This window comes from Barbus barbus, assembly GCF_936440315.1.
Source record: "Barbus barbus genome assembly, chromosome: 5".
Classification (NCBI taxonomy): Eukaryota; Metazoa; Chordata; class Actinopteri; order Cypriniformes; family Cyprinidae; genus Barbus; species Barbus barbus.
Genome location: NC_136733.1, coordinates 19,144,455 through 19,166,279, shown reverse-complemented (window position 1 = coordinate 19,166,279; position 21,825 = coordinate 19,144,455). Strand labels below are relative to the sequence as shown.

The window sequence follows — 21,825 nt, the reverse complement described above, 5'->3', positions numbered from 1 at the left end:
GACCGAAGTTTCAACACTTTTGCAGTTAGATGCTACCCAACGTTACATTATGGCAAGCCGTTTGTATTGCTTGCAACTATTATCTATTTTTATGTTAATGTTTATGTTAATCCAATTAGGTAATGTCTTTTGTCATTTCTTTAGTTACTACTGATAGGTAACAGTGTCTCACAAATAGGATACCCTATTCATTACATATTAGCCTAATACTTATTCAGTTACTTTTAGTTACTTACCAAATAGTGACAAGTAACATTTCATTAATTTCATTTTTACTCACAACTATTCACTTCTGACTAGTATGCATTCCTGCTGTTTCTGGTTGCTACATATTTTATTCTAGTATTTATTCAAGTATTTCCCTTGTACTAATCAGATCTATTTATTAGAATTAGTATGTATCAGTTATTTTTAGTATTATTTTTTTTTTTAAATCTTCATAGTAAGTCCTGATTAGGCGTTGTATATGACACATAAAAAAGCTATTTAACTAATAAGATAAGAAATAGTTATAGTGGCCAATTAAACAGACTGTCACTATAGGAAGATATACTAGCATATAATGGATTGGAAGTAGTGAAAAAATAGTCACTTTGCATTGCTTACTTGTAATTAAATACAAGTACTACTATAGACAATAAGTAAAAGTAACTTATTAACAGATATTAATTGGTTTTAAAGAATAAATGTTAAATCAGCTTGCCATAAGACATTCCCCAGAACAACTGCAGAATGAAGAATGCTCACAGGAGTGTGCTGTCAAGTCCCTCTGTCCATAAACATCACTTTAAGGTGTTAGGAGTCACACTTTCTTTCTGGTTTTTGCCCAGTATCTTACCAACTTTTGCATAGTTTGGAATCAAATTGAAAATTTAAGAATGTGTAAAAAGTATATTATTATTAATATTTAAAAATTAAGGATGATACCACCTTTGACAGTATATATTAGTTTTGAGATGGGAATGGGATCGACTTAATGCAATGCTCAATAGAAATTTATAACCCTGTTTCTATGTTTCCAGGCCTGGATTGCTCAGAAAAATGCCAAAATGGTGGTACATGTGAACCTACTGCAGACGGGTGGGGAGAATGCAAGTAAGTAATTGAACTCAGTTACATAAAATTGTAGTTTCTGAACCACATCAATACCCTGAAGGAATTTAATACATTATTTCAGAATTGCACACATCACTGATATGAAATTTCATTGTGATCCGGTTCCAGAAGTTTCAAATTTTCAGAGATGCATTAAAAAAATGTTGTATACCAGAACACTAGCGATCAATGTGAATCTCAACTTTGCAAACAAAAGCAAAGTGTGCTTCCCTCCTTGAAGAACATGGCCTCAGCTAATGAACGACATACACAATCTCTGATGAAGAGGGCCTAGGGCATCACCCCCCTCCGGCTGGTCGTGAGTACGGGCCACTTCTTCAGCCCAAGTCTCGGCGACACCCGGAGCCCTAAATCTTATTTCGCTTTTCATTCATGGAACGACAGCTGGGGTTTGCCAGAAGCTCGGCGACCATTGTTCTCCAGTCTAGATTAATTCTGTGTGACTAATCTGTTTGAGGCTTCCCAGAATGCCTGAGGCCCCCCCTTGCGCACCCTGCCCCTGCTCGGGTGTTTTGTCCTATTTTGAATGCCCATTCACTCTCTGTGATTTACATTAGAAGGACAGATGGCAGTAGAGTGTAATTGGACTGGATGTTTTCATAATTGGTAGCGTTGCATCATTGGAAAATCAAGAGCAAACAGGTTGTCTCAGCTCGCATACCATCACATAACTTTCATTTCTCTACTGTGCTTGAACACGACGGTCGACTGCTTCTTTGCTCTAATTGTGTTGGTCGATTTTCTAATAGGGTTAACTCTCTTTGGCCCTCTGTACTTTTGACTTCAGCAGTGATGTGAATGCAGGATTGGGTTGCAAGCATTTGGCCAGGGTTGCATTGTCTTTCTCCGGCTATCAATGAGTTTATCAAGGTGGCTATGAAGGAGCACACTGGTAGAGCTCATTTGAAGCAGGATGGTGGTGGCTTTGTTTTTGGCCTCCCTCAGTGGACTGCGAGCACATGGAGCCGCGCTGGCGGTGGGCCACATCTTAATTCTGTCTGGCAGCCTCCCTGCCTCAGTCGGGCCACAAAGCCACCATTGTGCCCTATCATACTCAGACTCCTCTAATTAAACATGGAGATACAAACGAAGGCCGCTCTCCCGCTCAGGATGGCACGTTACTATGTCTGGTACCTTTTATCTATTGTTCAAATGCAATTGGCGGACAAACAAATGCAGACTGGTGGTCCTGCAACATGTCTGACAAACTTTGGCAAAAAGTGAGTTCGTAGGTCAGTTTTGGTCACGCTGTCCCTCTAATCAAATGGATCCATTGTGAATGCCCTCAAATGCTTTTGACAAATTTTGCCCTTTTAGTTCGCTGCACTGTAAATACTGAAAATGTGCAGTTGTTCTCTTAAAGAGGTAGTTCTCCCAAAAAATGTTGTTCTGTCGTTATTTATTCCCCCTCGTGTTTTTCCAAAGCTGTATGATTTTTTTCTTCTTCTGTGGAGCACAAAAGAAGATATTTTGAAAAATGTCTCAGTGTTTGTTTGTGCATAAATGAAAGTCAGTGGGGTATGCACCCTTTTTGACTTTGATTAGAGTTGAAATATTCTTCAAAACATCTTAAAAAGGACTGAATGTAGGTTCAGTTATTTCAGTCATATTAAATAACATTTTTAAACAATACAAAAAGTACACATTATTTTTTATTAATAATTAATAATTGTATCAGTAATGTTTAAATATGTATTACATAATATTTAACTAGTTAATTGTTGCATAAGAGATATATTTTTTACATTATCTGACATAATATAGTTAAGTGTGCATGGGCTCCTAAAACACATTTGTTTTGATTAAGAAAAGTATTAAAAAGCAAGAAAATATGCAAAAGCAAACACATGATAAAAACAAGTTTATTTAATTTTATTACTTATTTTTTACATCTGAACCCTAAAATGGCTTCTGTTGGTTTAACTTAGTCAGATTTTTCATTTAAATTTAAAAATACATTATATTCATTGACAACACATTGTGTAGTAATTTAATGCGTCACATGAAGAGTAAATCTATATAGAAACATAAAATGTAACTGAAGGTAATATTTTAAATCAGATGTTGTTCAGCTAGTCTTATATTGTTTTGGGAAGATGTGTTGGTTCTACTTGACATTCCATGCCAGGAATACCAAACACTCATATCTGGCTCTCTGACAGGCTCGTAAAGGAGTGAGTGAGTCGTTATCTTTGACGCTTTGGCAAGGCCAGAAGACCAACTGACAGTAATACAAACCAGCTTCCACATCTGAATTCCTTGTATGTATGAGGGATGGCAGATTTGAATCAAAAGGATTAGTGTTCGACAAGGAGATGAGAGATGCAAGACTGGAGGGAGATGAGGAGAAGTTCACATGCGAACTTTGATGGCCGGGTGTTGATGTAATGTGCAAAAAGAGCTCAGTGTCTTCCGATTGGGTCCCAATAGAGTCATAAAGATTTGAATACAGAGCTGAACAACTGATGTCGGTGGGATAAACCTTGTTTTAATTCATTACTAACATGCATCCATCTAATTATTCATCTCATACTTAGAGCTTATAGTTGCAGTTTGTGGGTTGGAGTTATAACATTGTGGTATAACAACGTTTCTGCCAAAATAGAGTTTATGCAGGACACATTTTAATTTGTGTTTGTATTATTACAGAGTGTCGCTGTATATTTATGATCCTTACTTTGTAAATGTGAGCCAAAATAGTAACACCCTGGGCCATGTGTGGTGTGTCTAAAGCAGTAATCCAGAATGACTTGATTGTGTGGGACAGTTTCAATAAACGCTCTCTTTGCTTTCTAGAGATGAGTTCCTTACTGTATTTTGATACAGGAAATAGACACAAGTGCCAAAGGAAGAGAAGTTGTAGTCTCTTATCATATCACCACAGATGACCAATGCTGAGTGTCCCGTTCTTGACATCTTTATGGCACAGCTTAATCTCTCGACTGACCAAAGTGACTTGTGTTGGCGAGTTGAAATCTGATTCTGCCCTATTTCTATCAGGAATTCAGCAAACTTTGATTGTACATTCTGTTATTGCCAGATTGTGTTCTGTATCTACAGCTGGCCAAGTACAAAAAAAAACAAAAGCCAGCAAAACACACCAGGCGTGTGTTGTTTTTGTTTGATGCTTTTGACCTGAACCATCTGCCTGTGGAACACAGCATTACAAGTGATCAGTATCAAGGTAAATAATTGACCGTGTACAATGGCTGCTACTTACAGCATAATACCTGCTAATGCCTGTGGTTTTTCTATTCAGCTCGGGCAGTGGCAGATGTTTAAAAGTTTCCTCTCACTTTGTCACACTGTCAGAGGGGTTAACAAGGATATTTTAATAAATAAATCCTCTTCCTGTTAAGTGTCCGGCATCATTCCACTCAAAAAATTACTACTTAGTGCTGTGAAGGACATCTGAAAACATTAACCTTCTCCCTAGCCTTATAAAACCACCAGGAGCAACACTCATTAGAAAAGTATTGGGTCCGTTAATGGCTGCTCCCTGTCCCTCAGAGGAACTGTCGTTCCCATAGGGTCCCTCAGTACTATAGGGACAAATAAACACAGGCGTAATGAACACTAACAGATGTGGGCCTGGAGGATCGGTTCTCCTCTGGTGATTACAGAGAGAGTGCGAAGAGCCCGGGGCCATGTTTCATAAAGAACAGACAAGACTCAAAGACACCTCCGAGTTAAACTCCCCACTTCAGGAAATTAGGGTTTAAAAGAGAGTCGATTTTGCGTCATTGTCACACTGCCCAAGGGTACAAAACAGGCCAGTGGTGCAACGACCTTCTTAACAAAACCTAACAATTATCTTACAAGTAGCCTCATCACACAAACAACTAATGCTAGCTAATTGCCTTTAGGAATGTTCTGGGCAACTTATTAACTGAGCTCTATTAAAGGCATTCAAGACATAATGCTAACAACCAAAGTAAGGCATTTTAGCTGGTCAAATTCACAGCAAAATCACAGTTAGTAAGGTACTTACAATACAAGTAAACAGGGTGCTAAATATTACAGTAAACTTAATATTAAATAATAGTTTAAATATAAAACAGTAAACATGATTTAAATTATAGTTTAAAATAAAATTATGTTTAAATAATGTACTAGTTCTAATAGGACACAAAAGAACTATAAATGTACAATAAAAGGGTCTATACAGCTTGTGTTGTCTTCTGAAGTCATATGATAACTTTGCGTTAGAAACAGACCTAAATTTAAATTGTTACCTATAATCTTCCCCTCCAGTGAGCTGTTAACTTGAGAAGCTTTGCAACCGGATCAGTCTGATTTATGAAAGAATCATTCAGGCTTGTTTTGTGAACTGGATCATGGCTATGAGCTAGGGCAGAGGTGAAGATTTTCTGTGAATAACGTACTGTATCTAATTTTTGTTAAATTGTGCAAAAATTTTATCAATTAAATTACCATCACTTTTGATCAATTTAATGTGTCCTTGCTGGATAAAAGTATTGATTTGTTAAAAAAAAGTCTCTTATGCTTATCAAAGATTTTATTCGATCAAAGATAAAGTAAAAACAGTAATATTGTAAAATAGTACTGTAAAATATTGCTGTTAATTTAAGAAGCTTTGTAACTGGATCAGTTATGAAATAATCATGCAGGCCAGTTTTTTTAACTGAATCATGGCTATTTGCATGACTCTAACCTAGGGCAGACTTTTGTGAATAACGTGTGTAATAACGAGTGTATTCTAGCTTCATTTCTAGTTGTCTTACTGTAACTGTGATATTTGCTTTTTGTAAGAAAGAACGAAGGAAAAAATAAATATGTGGTAATTACCATTATGCACAAACATTGTTGTAATAAAATATCCTTTAATTACACTTCTAGTATAATGTCCAAACATCACAGTGCTGTTTTGGACATTTACATTTAGTCATTTTGCAGATGCTTTTATCCAAAGCGACTTACGATTGGGGAATACATAAAGCGATTCATCTTGAAGAGGCAATCAGACAGACGAAGTGCTCATAACACCAAGTCTCAGGCATTGTTCAAATAAGTACAAGCTCGCAAGGGAAGGAATAAATAACAAGAAAGATAAAGTGTGTTTTTTTTGGCACAATTGTTTAGTTTAGGATGAAGTCAATTAGTGTCGAAAGAGATGAGTTTTCAGTTGTTGTTTGAAGATAGCCAGGGATCCAGCACTCCGGATAGGGGTGGGAAGATCATTCCACCAGCCAGGAATGGTGAACGAGAATGTTCTGGAGAGTGATTTTGAGCCTCTCTGTGATGGTACCACGAGGCGTCGCTCACTAGCGGATCTCAGACTTCTGGAGGGGATGTAGATTCGTAATAGTGAGTGGAAGTAGGCAGGTGCTGAACCTGTGGTTGTTCTATATGCAAGCATCAGTGTCTTGATGTCTTGAACATTCATTCATTGTCTTTACAGCCACTACAGTATTCTGTATTCTACTTACAGTATACAGTATCCTGTATTCAGTCCTGTAGTTCAACCATGAAAGGGCTTCCAAGTTAGACTTTAACTTTTTGTTGTGAGAGACAACCCCCTTCACTTTGTGACCTTTCAATGGCAGATGGCAGATTGGAGTGCAGTGGGTGGAAACCCCCTGTGTTTCATCTGGCTGAGGGTCAGGTGTCAACAAAACATCTGCTCTGGCCTGGGCCAGCTTTGCAGCGCTAGTAAAATTCTGTTGTCATGGGCTACTGGTTGCCACAGAATGAATCCCATCACTTTTTAGAGGACAAAGGTATTTCTGAGAGGATGGTGAAGTTAGAATAACAGTATGGGGTCATTCTCTGGTCAGAATCAAACATGAACTAGGTCTGTTTACAGAGCCTGTGATTTATTTTTATGGGCCTTTTCTGTCTGAGTTAAGGATGGAGATTTGTAAATGGAGATTGTTTTTACTTAAAAAGATTTGGGGAATGCTGCAGTTTTTTTATATGCATAATTATAAATCTGGCTTTTTTCAAGTGTCAAGAAATGCACTGATGGTTTTATACACAAGCAAATTTTTTTCAAAACTTTTTTAAAATTAAAAGCCTCATTGCTTTTGTTCTCTTTAAAGTATTATTATCTTAGTAGGCTTCCCTTTTTGTGGCCTAATGCCACTTTAAGTAGCTTGATTGCTAACGTAACAAGCATTTGCCAAGTTAAAGAGCAAACTGGCAGGGTTTCCGGAGGTCCTCAGTGTACTCACGTAATTCCCTAATGTGTGCTTTACTAGCAGGAGCCAAGGCTGACTAAGTGCCCTATGTATTTACCCCCTCAAGAAGTGGGACTGTTCACCAGGACGGGCAGGTCTAGTAGACTTTCAAAGGTGGTGTGATTTTCCACAGGGTGCCGTTAAGTGCGGCTGCCAGGCCTCTCCATTAAGGAGTGCTGTCAGGGATGGGGACACAGAATGGGGTGAATTTTTTATGTAAACGGTTACATTCCAGCAAGGCCATGGACTCCTCCCCTCAGGCAATGCACAAATCCTGTAAACCAGGTTCATATTCTTTGTCTCAGAAAGCTTGTGAATGAAAGGTCCATCCATCATGGAATCCTACTAGACATGTTTTGGGAAATTAAACTGAATAACAACAAATGAATTTGGGCTTTTAGTGAGCTAGTATTGTCAGACTGCTGTGTACTTTTGAAAGTGTTTGGAAAATTTTCTTCATTCCACATAATGTAGGGAATGGGCTAGATAGATGTTTAGTTTGGCAACACTTTAGATTAGGGAGCACATATTCACTATTAACTAAGAGTTTTCCCTCACTAGACTCCTAATTAGCTGCTAGGGCTGGGGGCGATATATCGCATGCGATATGCATGCGCATCTCGTCAGTAAAGTCGGTTCCTTGATTAGCGGTAAATCTCCATCACCTGCTTTCAAATGGAGCACCATTTAATACACAGAGCCGTAGTTCACTGAGAAGCTAGGCAATATCACGTTCTTTATCGAAGGCGTATATTGCGTAGCTTATCAGTGAACTAGGCTCTGTAGCTGCTTATTGATAGGATGTAAGGCAGTTGTTGTAGTAGTTATGTTTAGGTATTGGGTAGGGTTAAGGTATCTAGAATATGGTTATGCATTAATATCTACTGTATAACAGCCAGTATGCTAGTAATATGCATGCTAATAAGCAACCAATTAATAGCGAATAGTGTTCCCTAATTTAAAGTGTTACCTTTAATTCTGACCAAAAAATGTATGCAGTTTTTAATTGCTGTAGTTAAGGCATCTCTACCCCAAACAAAGTAAACACTAACTTTAAATATTAAATCCACCAATGAAAATAGGTTGTTTGGTGACCGCTTGGCCAATTACCAAATGGTGCGTCAGCGCCAATATCTTTTCACAGATTTTCAAATATTTTAGTGAATTTTTTGTGAATATTAGGGAGGCAACAATATTGAAATTCTGGCCGATACCAATAAATATTTCTGGTTATGGCTTAAAACAGATATTTAAAATTATTTTCTATTTTGCATATATGAATGAAAAATAAAACACTTTTAATGTTAAAGTTAATTTAAGCATCACAACATTATAATGTACAGTATAAAAATGGATTTTCATGTTTTTAATTTATGAAAGATTGTTCAGCCGTATTTTACTAGATTAACTTTAATGTTGCTGCTAACTAATGCTCACTTAATATAAAAATAGGGAAATTAATTAAATATCCAATAACCCAATACTCATAAGTTAAAATAATCGATTTAATACTGTCTGATAACCAATATATTGTACCAATACTAATACTGATTGCGTATATTTCTGAGTAATTTACTGAATGTAAAATAAGTGGTAGTTTAATTTCAGCAATGTTGTTTATGTCTCATTGGCCTTCACAAAAACATTATGTAAAATATTATATATTTTACAGACACTACAGTTCTATTATGAACTTTTGAACTGTGCTGTATATATTTTATATGATATAAAAAATATTATAATCTAAATAGTAGAATGCAAATAGATATCGACACAGGCCATTAAAGAACCTTTAAAGCTTTGTAACTTTTAAAAGCAGGACAGAGAGTTGTTTTCAGCCAAGTGCTGAGGTATATGATTCAAAAATGACCTCATCATCCAGATATACAAGGAACTGAAGATGAAGATGAGAGGAGAAGGCGGGAGACAGTAAAAGGCAAACGTGGAGGAGTGTGACTACAGCTCTAGCCCAGCCAAGTAGGAAGGAAGTGAAGAGGAGGCTGGAAGATTAAAAAGGGAGGCCATGATGAGAACAAGAGGGATAGAGAGGTTACCGAGGGATGGGATGGAAGGGAGGGGAAAGAAGAGGAGGTTTAACAGCTGAATGCACACTCAGAGGGGTTAGAGGCACCCAGACTGCGGTCAGCTCTGCTCTGAATGGTGACAGGAACAATGGGCCTTCTCATGGAGCCTGTCTGCTCTGCTCTGTGGTGGGCAAACCATTCAACTGCCTGCTGCCTTGGCCCTCTTATTCTCTTTGGGAAAGTGTGAGGGGAGTTTATGAGTAGGGAGTCGGGTGCACTGTGACCAGCAGCTGCCGCTCCCTCATTAGCATGCGCACCTGCTCCCTGAGGCCTTTCTGGAAGGCCGACACAGGCCCTCATAACTGCACACAGCGATGTGTTGTCTGGGTTAAATCAGCCTAATTTTTCTGCATCGGATCTCAATTCTCAACGAAGGGGTGATATAATCTTTCTTTCTTTTTTTTAAAGTTTTGGATACAAGAGCATGATAAACTATGAAACCAACTACAACCAAATACATAACTTCCTCTCTAGTCCAAAAAAACATTTATAACAACCAAGCTGTAAAAATAACAATATCATGAGAAAACTATAAGTCAATATAAGTTCATTCTGCTGTTCCTGGCTGTTTGGCACCTGCTGCTCTGCATTTCTTTCTGAAAGAAGTTAGAAATGATAAAAGTAAGAAATAAAAGAAGTTAGAAAGTTTATTTTAAAGGGGTCTAGGGCTGCCATTAACGACTATTTTTATTTCGATTAATCTAACGACTAATTTATCGATTAATCTAAACGTCTAATTTCCCGCAAAAAAATCAACAATTTTACTTAAAAATATTTTATTAAACCAAATTAAATCTAAATTTCTATCAAATCCTTTTTTAAAGCAAAAGTGAAGTGCAAAATAAAGTGCAAGAAGCAAGTTTCCATCTCATAGTCCAAATCACTGAAATCAAAGTTCAGTATTATAGTGTAAGAATGACAACATATCCACGTGTTCTAGTCTAATAATAATACAATTATAATCAAAAAACACTTTTTAAAGGAGTATTTACCAGAAATATTATTTACCAGAATTTATTTTGGTGAAAAATGTAAATGTGCAGTATTTCTGAAAAAATACTTTTTTTAATATAAAATCAATTAATTGGATATGCTTTTTATTATTAAAATTTAATGGAACAATTAAAATGGAATCCAGAATTTGGTACAGATAAAACTAAAACTCAATTAATTAGACAGGCTTTTTGATTAATAAAATTTAACAAAACTGAATTTGGAAATAAAACGGATTTCATAGGGCCCTATAATTATATATATATATATATATATATATATATATATATGGATTTAAGTGAAATTTAAAGTACATATATAATAGCAATGATGCAATAATAATTAGTTCAAATAAAGTATCAAAAGCAAGAAATCATATGGTTTTATTGAACAAAACTGTTAAAATACATAATGTATTCTAACCAATAGAGCTAATGTAGATTACGCGTTACAACAAAGGCCTGCAGGGGCGCCGACGGCCAAGCACCATTTAATTCAAATGTCCACTTAAATCTTTAATATTTGGCCATTTCTTTAGGACAGAAATGCTATAGCCACTGTAATTAAATGAATATGTGGACATCAAACCGTATAAACTCAGAGTGAGGGTTTGAGCTTTTATTTTGAAATCGCGATGTATTCTCCTGTGTTTGTGTAGATTTATAAATGATTTACCTTACAAATCTGATGAAAATGGCGCGCGTTGCGTTCCCAGATGAAGGTTATAATAAACCAAACTCACAACAGCAGAGATGAGTTTGAGATGCTCCACATGTGAATGATAACAGTTTCTGTGGAAATACTGTGAACGGAGCCGCTGTGAGACGCACGTGCTTAACCTACACGCATGGAAATATACTGTGTTAGAACTACATTGCATATAATTATTTAATTAAATCATATTTGGAGAGCATTGGGGATGCTTGGAGTTAGAGGGGCAACCCGCAAGACCCTGGTGAACAACATATCAAAGCAGGCAGAGACAGCGTCCAGATGGCTGTGGGTAAAGAGAAGTGAGCGGTGGCTAAACCAGGCTGGCAGAGGGGGCGGGGGTCAGAGCTGAGTGGTGAAGTCCTGAATGGCCGAGGGAGCAGTTCCAGGACGCTGGTACTGCTGTCAAGCCCCATTGAGGTGTCGTGGGCTAGTTGACGAAACACCGGTGAGGTGGGGTGCCCACTTGAAAACCCAGTGAAGTCAACAGGTCTGAATCATTCAGCTGTGCCCACAGGTGAAGACGTCTGAGGGGAGCGTCTTTCGTATGGTCTACGTAAAACGAGCATGGTTGTGTTTTTAAACAATATAGCCAACATTAAGTACATTTTTAAAAGCTGTTTTAATGCTATTCCTTGATAAACTTTCTTATCGTTTTTGACTTTTGTTTTAATATGTGTTTTAATATGTTGGCTAACATTATATAAAAATGAAGAATTCTGTATTGATTGATTTTCCATTTCTGTATTGCTCTAGCCGATCTGAATAAATAAGCTATGCACTGGTTTATGTCAAGTGTAGGGCTGTTTATTGGCAAGAATCTGGCGATACGATACGTATCACAATACAGGGGTTGCGATACGATATATGGCGATACATTGCGATACTGTAAGCAAGGCGATATATTGGGATATTTCTTATTTTAGGAATAGTATATATATATTTTTAGGAAAGCTGTTATTAAGAACACACCACCATATGCAAACCTTAGCAAAAAATAAATAAATAAATAAAAATAGTTTAACCAGAACACACTGGGATCTGCATTGGCAATAATCAGTCCCTATAACATTCAACATTATTGAACCACTTTTTGTGCAGTACGAGTAAAGGAGGAAATATTCAAGCGCTTGCATGATTCTTCAGTTAAATGTATAAAATGTATTTTATAAAAAGATAAAAATATATATTTATAGACCGTACTTTAAAGTTTCACAGTTTAAGTTTACAATTGTGACATGCAATGTCACAACATTTGATCTGAACAAAAAATGACATCTGCTTAATATCAATGAAAAATAAAGTGCTTGCAGGATTCCTAAAGAAAACAAAACAATTGTAAAACAATCAAATAAATACAGATGTTAAACATTCTCAGAACTTTTCAACTTGGATTTCACAGGTTTTTCAGTTTGTATTTATGTTCCACGTGGAATCGCCGAGACCACTACGCGCCATGCCCCGCGCAAAGGCTCTTCAACACGGGACGCGGCAAGCGGCAGAACCGAGGTGGCGCTCGCGCCGCGGTCCCGGGGCGGACATTACCACAAAAGCCTAAATGGCGCCACACTTCAGCTTTGTACATCGAAACGAGAGCTGGAACAATTCTTTCATTCTCCATTACTGGCAGCGAACTATATTAACGCTAACATTAGTGGAGTGCCCTGATGCTAGTGTTTCCTGTCACTGTTTAAGTTCAGAGATGAAGACTAGCGGTCGGAATATGAACTTAAAACGAAACAACTGCCATGAATCTTGTATGATTTTTTTTTTAAATATCGATATTCCGTTTTGGAGAATCGTTACAGTATCGCCAAACAAAATATCGCGATACTCACGTGTATCGATATTTTCTTACACCCCTAGTCGAGTGTATGATCTTCCTTTTTTTTCTGTTTAACGACCACCTAAAATTAAATGATGATAACGTGAGGCAAGCATACGGCGTAATCGTGACCTATTTTTAGCAGAATTCATTGAGGGATTTGACAGTGTGATTCAAAGATTAAGTATTTCAAGTGTAGGCAGTTTTTTCTTTTGCCATTTTTGGGGGGTTTCTAGCCTTTAGACTATTTGAATAGTTGCATACAAAACAGTCAAATTAGTCGTAGCGCACATGCCTAGTGTTTACGTGGTTCGAGGTTAAAAAAACTCATTATTTTCCACATACTGTACTTCATTGTTGCTCCTCTATGCTCCGCCTTTCTGAAACTCGCAGATTTTTTACAAAGCCCATCGTTCTGAGAAGCGAGGTGTGCTCTGATTGGCCAGCTTTCTAGTGCATTGTGATTGGCCGAATACCTCAAGCATGTGACGGAAATGTTATGCCCCTTGCCATGTTGTGATGCCGTATCTCGGCGCGACAAGACTAAAACAATAAAACCCACTATAAACGAGGCATTTGTTGCATTCATTGAGGACATAATTACTGATTATAATGATTATAATTTAACAACACAGTTTACAGTAATCTGATATCAGTTAATGGTCACGCTGACATGCAGGTCAACAAGTAAAATATTTCTGTTTATAATGTTCAAGTATTTTAAAAGTATTTACTTTTTAATTTGACATTTTTCATGATTTTTATTTTTTATTTTATTTGCTTTTCATTAACTCACAAACCCCAAACTACTATTTTACAATACGTAAGAAAGGATTTGTTGCTGTTTACATTTCAGCACAACTTTAAAGGCATAGCAGTAAAAAACAGACTATTTAATATAAATAAAATATAAAAATATAAAAAAATATGCAAGTTGCTGGTGCAAAACAATTAATAAATAGACCCCAGTGAAGAGAATTAAACAATAAAAATATACGCTATGATCATTTAAATAGAAATGGATTTGAATTCATAAGCATTTCTGGCTGTTCCACATGCTAGAAACCTTTTCTCTTCTATGAAACTCTTTTACAACATCAAGATTGATGACACTTGCATAACTTTAGAGTTTGTTGTTGTGCTGGTGATGTATAAGATGTTTGTGTTGTTTGTGTAATAATCACAAAAACCTAAACGAATCTCCAGAAATGTGCCGGAGTGGCCATAGGACAATGGGAGGAAAGGTAGCATTGTAGGCAGCAGTGCAGTTCCCACCGTGCACTTAATGGTTTTGTCGTGCCTGGTTCTCAGTCCCCTGTGTTTTCTTTTCTTGGTTGAAGTTATTGGCCATCCTAATCCTGGGAGAGACACAGTAAAAACATCCAACCCACCAAGGGGGGCCCTGTTTGGATCAGAGAACAGTGCACTGGGAATGTGTTGAGATATTCCGGCTGCCCCCCGAGGCCAAAAACATAGCTTCGGTATTCCAGAGGCTCTGGATGGCTTTAGCTTTTTGCAAAAGGTTATTTCAGCAAGGGAGGGCCCCTTTTGTGTCGCCGAGTAAAATCGGCAAAAGATTACTTTCAAGCCAACCCAGGAAAAACCTGTTATGAAGTCTGTACGGCTCTTTTACAAAGTTTTTGCTGTGCCGTCTCTGTATTCCCAAGGTCCTGATTGATGCTGCGGAGACTCTGTACTGTAGAAGAATAGCAGGCATTGAGATGGAGGAAGACAGCTTTGAAGTCCTGATAATGTTAGGCCTGGGTTCAAAGACCCTTGTATAGACACTGCCTTGTCTTTGGAGTGAATGAATTCAGATTCATTCAGAAAGGCTGGGGTGCTCGTTTTTTTCTCCTAAGAGCCACTGATGGATGGCTGACTTTCATAAATCCGTTTGAAACAGGATTACACCTGTGAACCATAACCTCAATCTGTGAGAAAACCTTAAACATTCAAAAAAACACAATCAGTAACACTTAAGTATAGGGACCAATTCTGACTATTAACTATTTGCTTATTAGCATGCCTATTATTAACATATTCGCTGTTTATTAGTACTAATAAAGCACATATATGATCATATTCTACATACCTAATCCTACCCAATTCCTAAATTTAACAACTACCTTACTAACTATTAATAAGCAGCAAATTAGAAGTTTACTGAGGCAAAAGTCATAGTTATTGGTTTGACAGCTAATAGTGAGAATTGTACATTAAAATATAGTGTGGCCGCACAATCTTTTTACACTTTGTAATTCTTAAACTTTTTGCTTTGCTGTGTATGTCTGGATTTCTCAGGCATACATTATTTGTTAGTATGCCTGATATTAAAATTCTGGCCAATACAGATAAGGCGATAATTATTTTAAATTTATGTCTGATAATGATAACTGATAAATGGCCATACTTTAAAATTACATACTAGTGTATCTAAATAATAAAAAAAAAAATTAAAACTAAAACTAACATCAATCATTGCAGAAATAGTGCAGAACAAGCAAAGTTATATGTATATCCAATATATATATATATATATACATATATATATACACACACTCACCGGCCACTTTATTATGTACACCTGTTCAATTGCTTGGTAACACAAATTGCTAATCAGCCAATCACATGACAGCAACTCAATGCATTTAGGCATCTAGATGTGGTGAAGACGACTTGCTGAAGTTCAAACCGAGCATCAGAATGGGGAAGAAAGGGGATTTAAGTGACTTTGAACATGGAATGGTTGTTGGTGCCAGACAGGCTGGTCTGAGTATTTCAAAATCTGCTGATCTACTGGGATTTTCACGCACAACCATCTCTAGGGTTTACAGAGAATGGTCCGAAAAAGAGAAAATATCCAGTGAGCAGCAGTTGCATGGACGAAAATGCCTCGTCAGAGGTCAGAGGAGAATGGGCAGACTGGGATGATAGAAAGGCAACGGTAACTCAAATAACCACTCGTTACAACCAAGGTATGCAGAATACCATCTCTGAACGCACAACACGTCGAACCCTGAAGCAGATGGGCTACAGCAGCAGAAGACCACACCGGGTGCCGCTCCTGTCAGCTAAGAACTGGAAACGGAGGCTACAATTCGCATAGGCTCACCAAAATTGGACAATAGAAGATTGGAAAAATGTTGCCTGGTCTGATGAGTCTCGATTTCTGCTGCGACATTCAGAAGGTAGGGTCAGAATTTGGTGTAAAGAACATGAAAGCATGGATCCATCCTGCCTTGTCTCAACAGTTCAGGCTGGTGGTGGTGTAATGGTGTGGGGGATATTTTCTTGGCACACTTTGGGCCCCTTGGTACCAATTGAGCATCGTTTAAACGCCTACCTGAGTATTGTTGCTGACCATGTCCATCCCTTTATGACTACAGTGTACCCATCTTCTGACGGCTACTTCCAGCAGGATAATGCACCATGTCACAAAGCTCAAATCATCTCAGACTGGTTTCTTGAACATGACAATGAGTTCACTTTACTCAAATGGCCTCCACAGTCACCAGATCTCTATCCAATAGAGCACCTTGGGGATGTGGTGGAACGGGAGATTCGCATCATGGATGCGCAGCCGACAAATCTGCAGCAACTGCGTGATGCTATCATGTCAATATGGACCAAAATCTCTGAGGAATGTTTCCAACACCTTGTTGAATCTATGCCACGAAGAATTAAGGCAGTTCTGAAGGCAAAAGGGGGTCCAACCCGGTACTAGCAAGATGTACAATAAAGTGGCCAGTGAGTGTGTATATGTATATATATGTTAATATAGATAATTGTAATAGATAACTGATATGTTACCTATACTACATATTCGTAATTCTATGATGGTACAGTTTTGGACTAAGTAATTTTGCTATAGTTGTAAAACTATAAAGCCAGTAAGACCGTTCATACAGAACCCGTTTTTGCATTCCACTGTGCTGCTGTTCCATTGTTTTTTTATGTACACATGCTATATATTGACATGTTTGACTTTTGAATTTGTGACAGTAACTTGCACGTGACAGCTAAGTTAACACAGTGCTCAAGGTAAAATAAGTTCAACTTTAAAAATGCATCCCTAGACCTTGTTTTTCCATTCCATTACCCTCCATCTTGAGCTCTCGAACACGTTCAGTGTTAAAAGCGGTTTTGTGTAATAGTTTTGCTGTTAAAATGCTAACTCATATACCAGGTTTTTGTGCAACTATTAACAAGCTGTTTGTAGGCTGATTTTGACAACAAAGAATAGACTTAAAGTCCTTCCACACTGACTTCCACTCGTTTTTTTTTCACATTCGTCATCCTTTCCTACCAAAATGCTTGCTACGGATGCAAAAATAAAACCTGATCCTAATTTTTTTATGACGGACGAAAGTTTCAGAGGCAGTGTGTAAACATGATTTACATAATGTGTGAAAATTTCAGACCAAACTTTCGGATTCAGTGTACAATGACCTTTACACTTTTACACAACAAATAATACACCTTTACACAACAAATATGACACAGTAACATTACTAGTTACTGTTTGTTAAGAGAAGTTGAAAACTTATAAATGCAGTGGAAAATTATAATGCAGTGGTTTCATTACAGTCCAGTTACCTCGATTTATACTGACATTTTATCCAGTGCTAGACTAATGCCATTGAAAGTGGCTTTATGACTATGAAGTTTAAATCATATACTGAGTGCCGTATATACAGTACTAATTCTCCCTGTGCTTGCTTTCCACTCTGCAGGTGTCCTGAGCCATTTGCCGGCACAGCATGCCAGTTCCGCAACCCCTGCTTCCAGTCCCCGTGCAGAAATGGCGGCGTGTGCCATTTGATTACGTCTGTCAATAAGGTGGACTTTGTGTGCAACTGCAGCCTGGGCTACACGGACCGACTGTGTCTCACTCCCACCAATAACGTGTGCCTTAGCTCCCCGTGCCGAAACGGAGGCACGTGTGAACTCACCAGCATCCACAGTTACAAGTGTAAATGCCCACCAGGCTGGTCAGGTAAGACCATAATGCTGTCAGAAACTATGTATATGAGGAGTATGAGCTAACATCTCAAATCCAGACAGTGGTGAGCATATTCTGATCGTAAACATTCTTGATCACTAGGTAAGAACTGCCATCAAGCTGATCCTTGTGCCTCAAATCCATGTGCCAATGGCGGTAAGTGTAGTCCCTTTGATTCCGACTACATATGCCACTGCACACCCTTCTTCTCAGGCCAAACCTGCAAACAAGATGTCAATGAGTGCGCCCAGAGTCCCTCTCCTTGCAAGAATGGTGGCGTGTGTGAGAATGAGGTGGGCACATATCGCTGCAACTGCCCTGCAGAGTACACTGGGAGACATTGCGAGACCCTCTATCAGCCCTGTAACCCTTCACCATGCTACCACGGAGGCACCTGCGTACAGAAGGGAGAGACGAGCTATGAGTGCTCCTGTTTGCCAGGTAGGCATCCTTAATCTGTTAATCTGCACGAGGACTCTGGCGTCCTAAAGCTTTCTTTGTTTGCATGACTTCAAAGTTACTGTTCGCTGCTATAAAGTAAAACAATTACCATTACCAAAAAACACCATAGCTGTTAACATATGTTACACTGAACTATGCTGAACTAAGTCTGTCTTGTATAAAATCCTGTATTTGATTAAAATGATTTCTTGATTTTTTTTATCCTTATTAGGGTAAATTAGATTTAAAAAATATTATTATTACTCAGTTTTTTTATTATATTAATATCAAATCATTTCATTCAATATGTAAATCACTGTAACAATTTAGTTCAACATGTTCAAAATTTGCACTAAATTAACATATGTAGATATATTTTTCTTTATTTAATATTTAAACATTTTCATATATATGCACCACCATAAAATGCTGGAAAAAAATAATATACAGTAATATACTATATATATATATATATATATATATATATATATATATATATATTACTGTATATACATTTTTTAATATACAGTAATATCCAGTAATATCCAGTGAAAAAAATGAAGGGGTATAAATAATTTCACAAGGCACTATATATATATATATATATACATACAGTGCCTTGCGAAATTATTTATACCCCTTCATTTTTTTCACGTTTTATGTTGCTGCCTTATATTAAACTGCTTTAAATTACTTTTTTCCACATCAAAAAAGTTAAAGTGAAAGTCGTGACGTATTGTCAAGTATGGTGACCCATACTCGAAATTGGTGCTCTGCGTTTAACCCATCCAAGTGCACACACACAGCAGTGAGTAGTGAACAAATGCACACACACACACACACACACACCGTGAACACACACTCGGAGCAGTGGGCAGCCATGCTGCGGCGCCCGGGGAGCAATTGGTGGTTCGGTGCCTTGCTCAAGGGCACCTCAGTCGTGGTATTGAGGGTGGAGAGAGCGCTGGACATTCACTCCCCCCACCTACAATCCCTGCCGGCCGGGGACTCGAACCCGCAACCTTTCGATTACGAGTCCGACTCTCTAACCATTAGGCCATCAATGTACACTCCATACACTATAATGGTAAAGCAAAAAAAGTATATTAAAAAATATATTAAAAATAAAAAACTTAAATGATTCCATTGCATACGTACTCATACCCTTATCTGAGACAGTTGGAATTTAGCTCAGGATCATTGCTTGTAGGTGATACTAGACTTTGAGTGAAGGTAACCTGTGACAAATTCAATTGAATGGGTATTAATTTGGAAAGGCTTACACATCTTAATAAAAGGTCCAACAGCTGATAATGCATATCAGAGCAAGAACCAAGCCCTGGGGTCAAAAGAACAGTCTGTAGAGACTCATTAGAATAGAAGAAAAGCTCAATGCACCAAAATATTCAGATAGCCTTAATGAAAACCCAGTCCAGAGCATTCAGAACCTCAGACTGGGCAGAAGGTTTACCTTCCAACAGGACAGTGACCCTAAGCACACAGCAAGAGTGGCTTATACACAACGCTGTGAATGTATTTGAGTGGCCCAGCCACAGCCTGGACTTGAACCCAATCAAATATTTCTGGAGAAACCTGAAAATGTGCATCTGCCCCCCCATCCAACCTGAAAGAGCTTGAGAGGTGAAAAGGTGAGGAGACAATAGCCAAATGTTGATGAGCAAAGCTTGTCACATCAAACAAAAAAGACTTGAGGCTGTAAAGGTACTTCAGCTAAATATTTAGTTAAGGGGATGAATACTTATGCAATGTACTTATTTGAGTTTTTATTTTTTATTTTTTTTTATTTACGAAGTTGTGACAATTCTGTTTTTGCTTTGTCAATATGGTGTATGGAGTGTAGATTGATGTGGGGGAAAAAGTAATTTAAAGCAGTTTAACATAAGGCAGCAACATAACAAAATGTGAAAAAAATGAAGGGGTATGAATACATTCGCAAGGCACTGCATTTATATATATGTGTCACGTTCCCTCTCGGGAGACAAGGAGCGAGGAGACGTAGGAGTACCAAAAATCCTTTTATTTGGTGAGACGCACACAAAGAGACGAGGAGCTTGGGGAGAGACGAACATCTATGACGATTAAGACCGGACACAGGGGCTAGGAAACACAGGGATTATAAACACAGGGAAATACGGAACAGGTGTGGACTAATCAAAACACAGGGCTAGGGACTAATTAAACTAATGGAGACAAACGAGGACAGGAACAGGAAGGCCAAATATGGGCACAGGAGGAGGGGAAACACAAGACAAGGACTGACATTACGCCCCCCTCCGGAAGGCGTGTCCTCACGCCTAACACCATCCAATGGGGAGGGGGGGTGGGCGCTCTGGAGGCCTCCAGGGCGGTGCCCGTTCCAGGGGCCATGGCGGGTCAGGGGACTCGGGAGGCCATGGCGGGTCAGGGGACTCGGGAGGCCATGGCGGGTCAGGGGACTCGGGAGGCCATGGCGGGTCAGGGGACTCGGGAGGCCATGGCGGGTCAGGGGACTCGGGAGGCCATGGCGGGTCAGGGGACTCGGGAGGCCAGGGCGGGTCAGGGGACTCGGGAGGCCAGGGCGGGTCAGGGGACTCGGGAAGCCACGGCCTATTTTTTTCGGGTCGTGTGGCCTTGGCCCTTGGCCCGGCCACACAGGCTGTGACCCTCTTACCCCCCCCCAAAATTTTCTTGGGGAAGCTCCCCCCTGGGAGCCACAGAGGAGCGGACTCTGTCGGGCGCTCTTGCAGCGCGGACTCTGTCGGGCGCTCTTGCAGCGCGGACTCTGTCGGGCGCTCTTGCAGCGCGGACTCTGTCGGGCGCTCTTGCAGCGCGGACTCTGTCGGGCGCTCTTGCAGCGCGGACTCTGTCGGGCGCTCTTGCAGCGCGGACTCTGTCGGGCGCTCTTGCAGCGCGGACTCTGTCGGGCGCTCTTGCAGCGCGGACTCTGTCGGGCGCTCTTGCAGCGCGGGGCTGGACAGAACCCGCGGGAACGTGCGTGGAGCCGGCACGGGAGGGCACGTGCGTGGAGCCGGCACGGGAGGGCACGTGCGTGGAGCCGGCACGGGAGGGCACGTGCGTGGAGCCGGCACGGGAGGGCACGTGCGAGGAGCCGGCACGGGAGGGCGCTCGGGAAGCGCGGACACCTGGGGGCGCTCTTGCAGCGCGGAAACTTGGGGACGCTCTTGACGAGCTGGGCTGGACGGAACCAGCGGGAACTCAGGGGGGCACGGGCGTGGAGCCGGCACTGGAGGGCACGTGCGTGGAGCCGGCACTGGGGGGCGCTCTGGAAGCGCGGACACTTGGGGGCGCTCTGGAAGCGCGGACACTTGGGGGCGCTCTGGAAGCGCGGACACTTGGGGGCGCTCTGGAAGCGCGGGCACTTGGGGGCGCTCTGGAAGCGCGGACACTTGGGGGCGCTCTGGAAGCGCGGACACTTGGGGGCGCTCTGGAAGC

At 39.7% G+C, this 21,825-nt stretch overlaps 2 protein-coding genes across 3 annotated transcripts in view; one reads left to right on the top strand and one right to left on the bottom strand.

The window, feature by feature from the left end:
* LOC306870239 (mucosa-associated lymphoid tissue lymphoma translocation protein 1-like) overlaps positions 1-21,825 on the bottom strand; it is a 1,002,100-nt gene that overhangs the window by 283,777 nt on the left and 696,498 nt on the right. The gene's annotated exons all lie outside the window — the stretch shown is intronic.
* The window catches only part of LOC306870233 (neurogenic locus notch homolog protein 1-like), a 54,831-nt gene that overhangs the window by 809 nt on the left and 32,197 nt on the right, over positions 1-21,825 (top strand). The window contains exons 2-4 of the mRNA XM_079417379.1: positions 1,023-1,095; positions 17,663-17,925; positions 18,034-18,372. Of these exons, the coding sequence (XP_079273505.1) occupies positions 1,023-1,095; positions 17,663-17,925; positions 18,034-18,372 (675 nt within the window). The remainder of the gene's footprint in view (positions 1-1,022; positions 1,096-17,662; positions 17,926-18,033; positions 18,373-21,825) is intronic.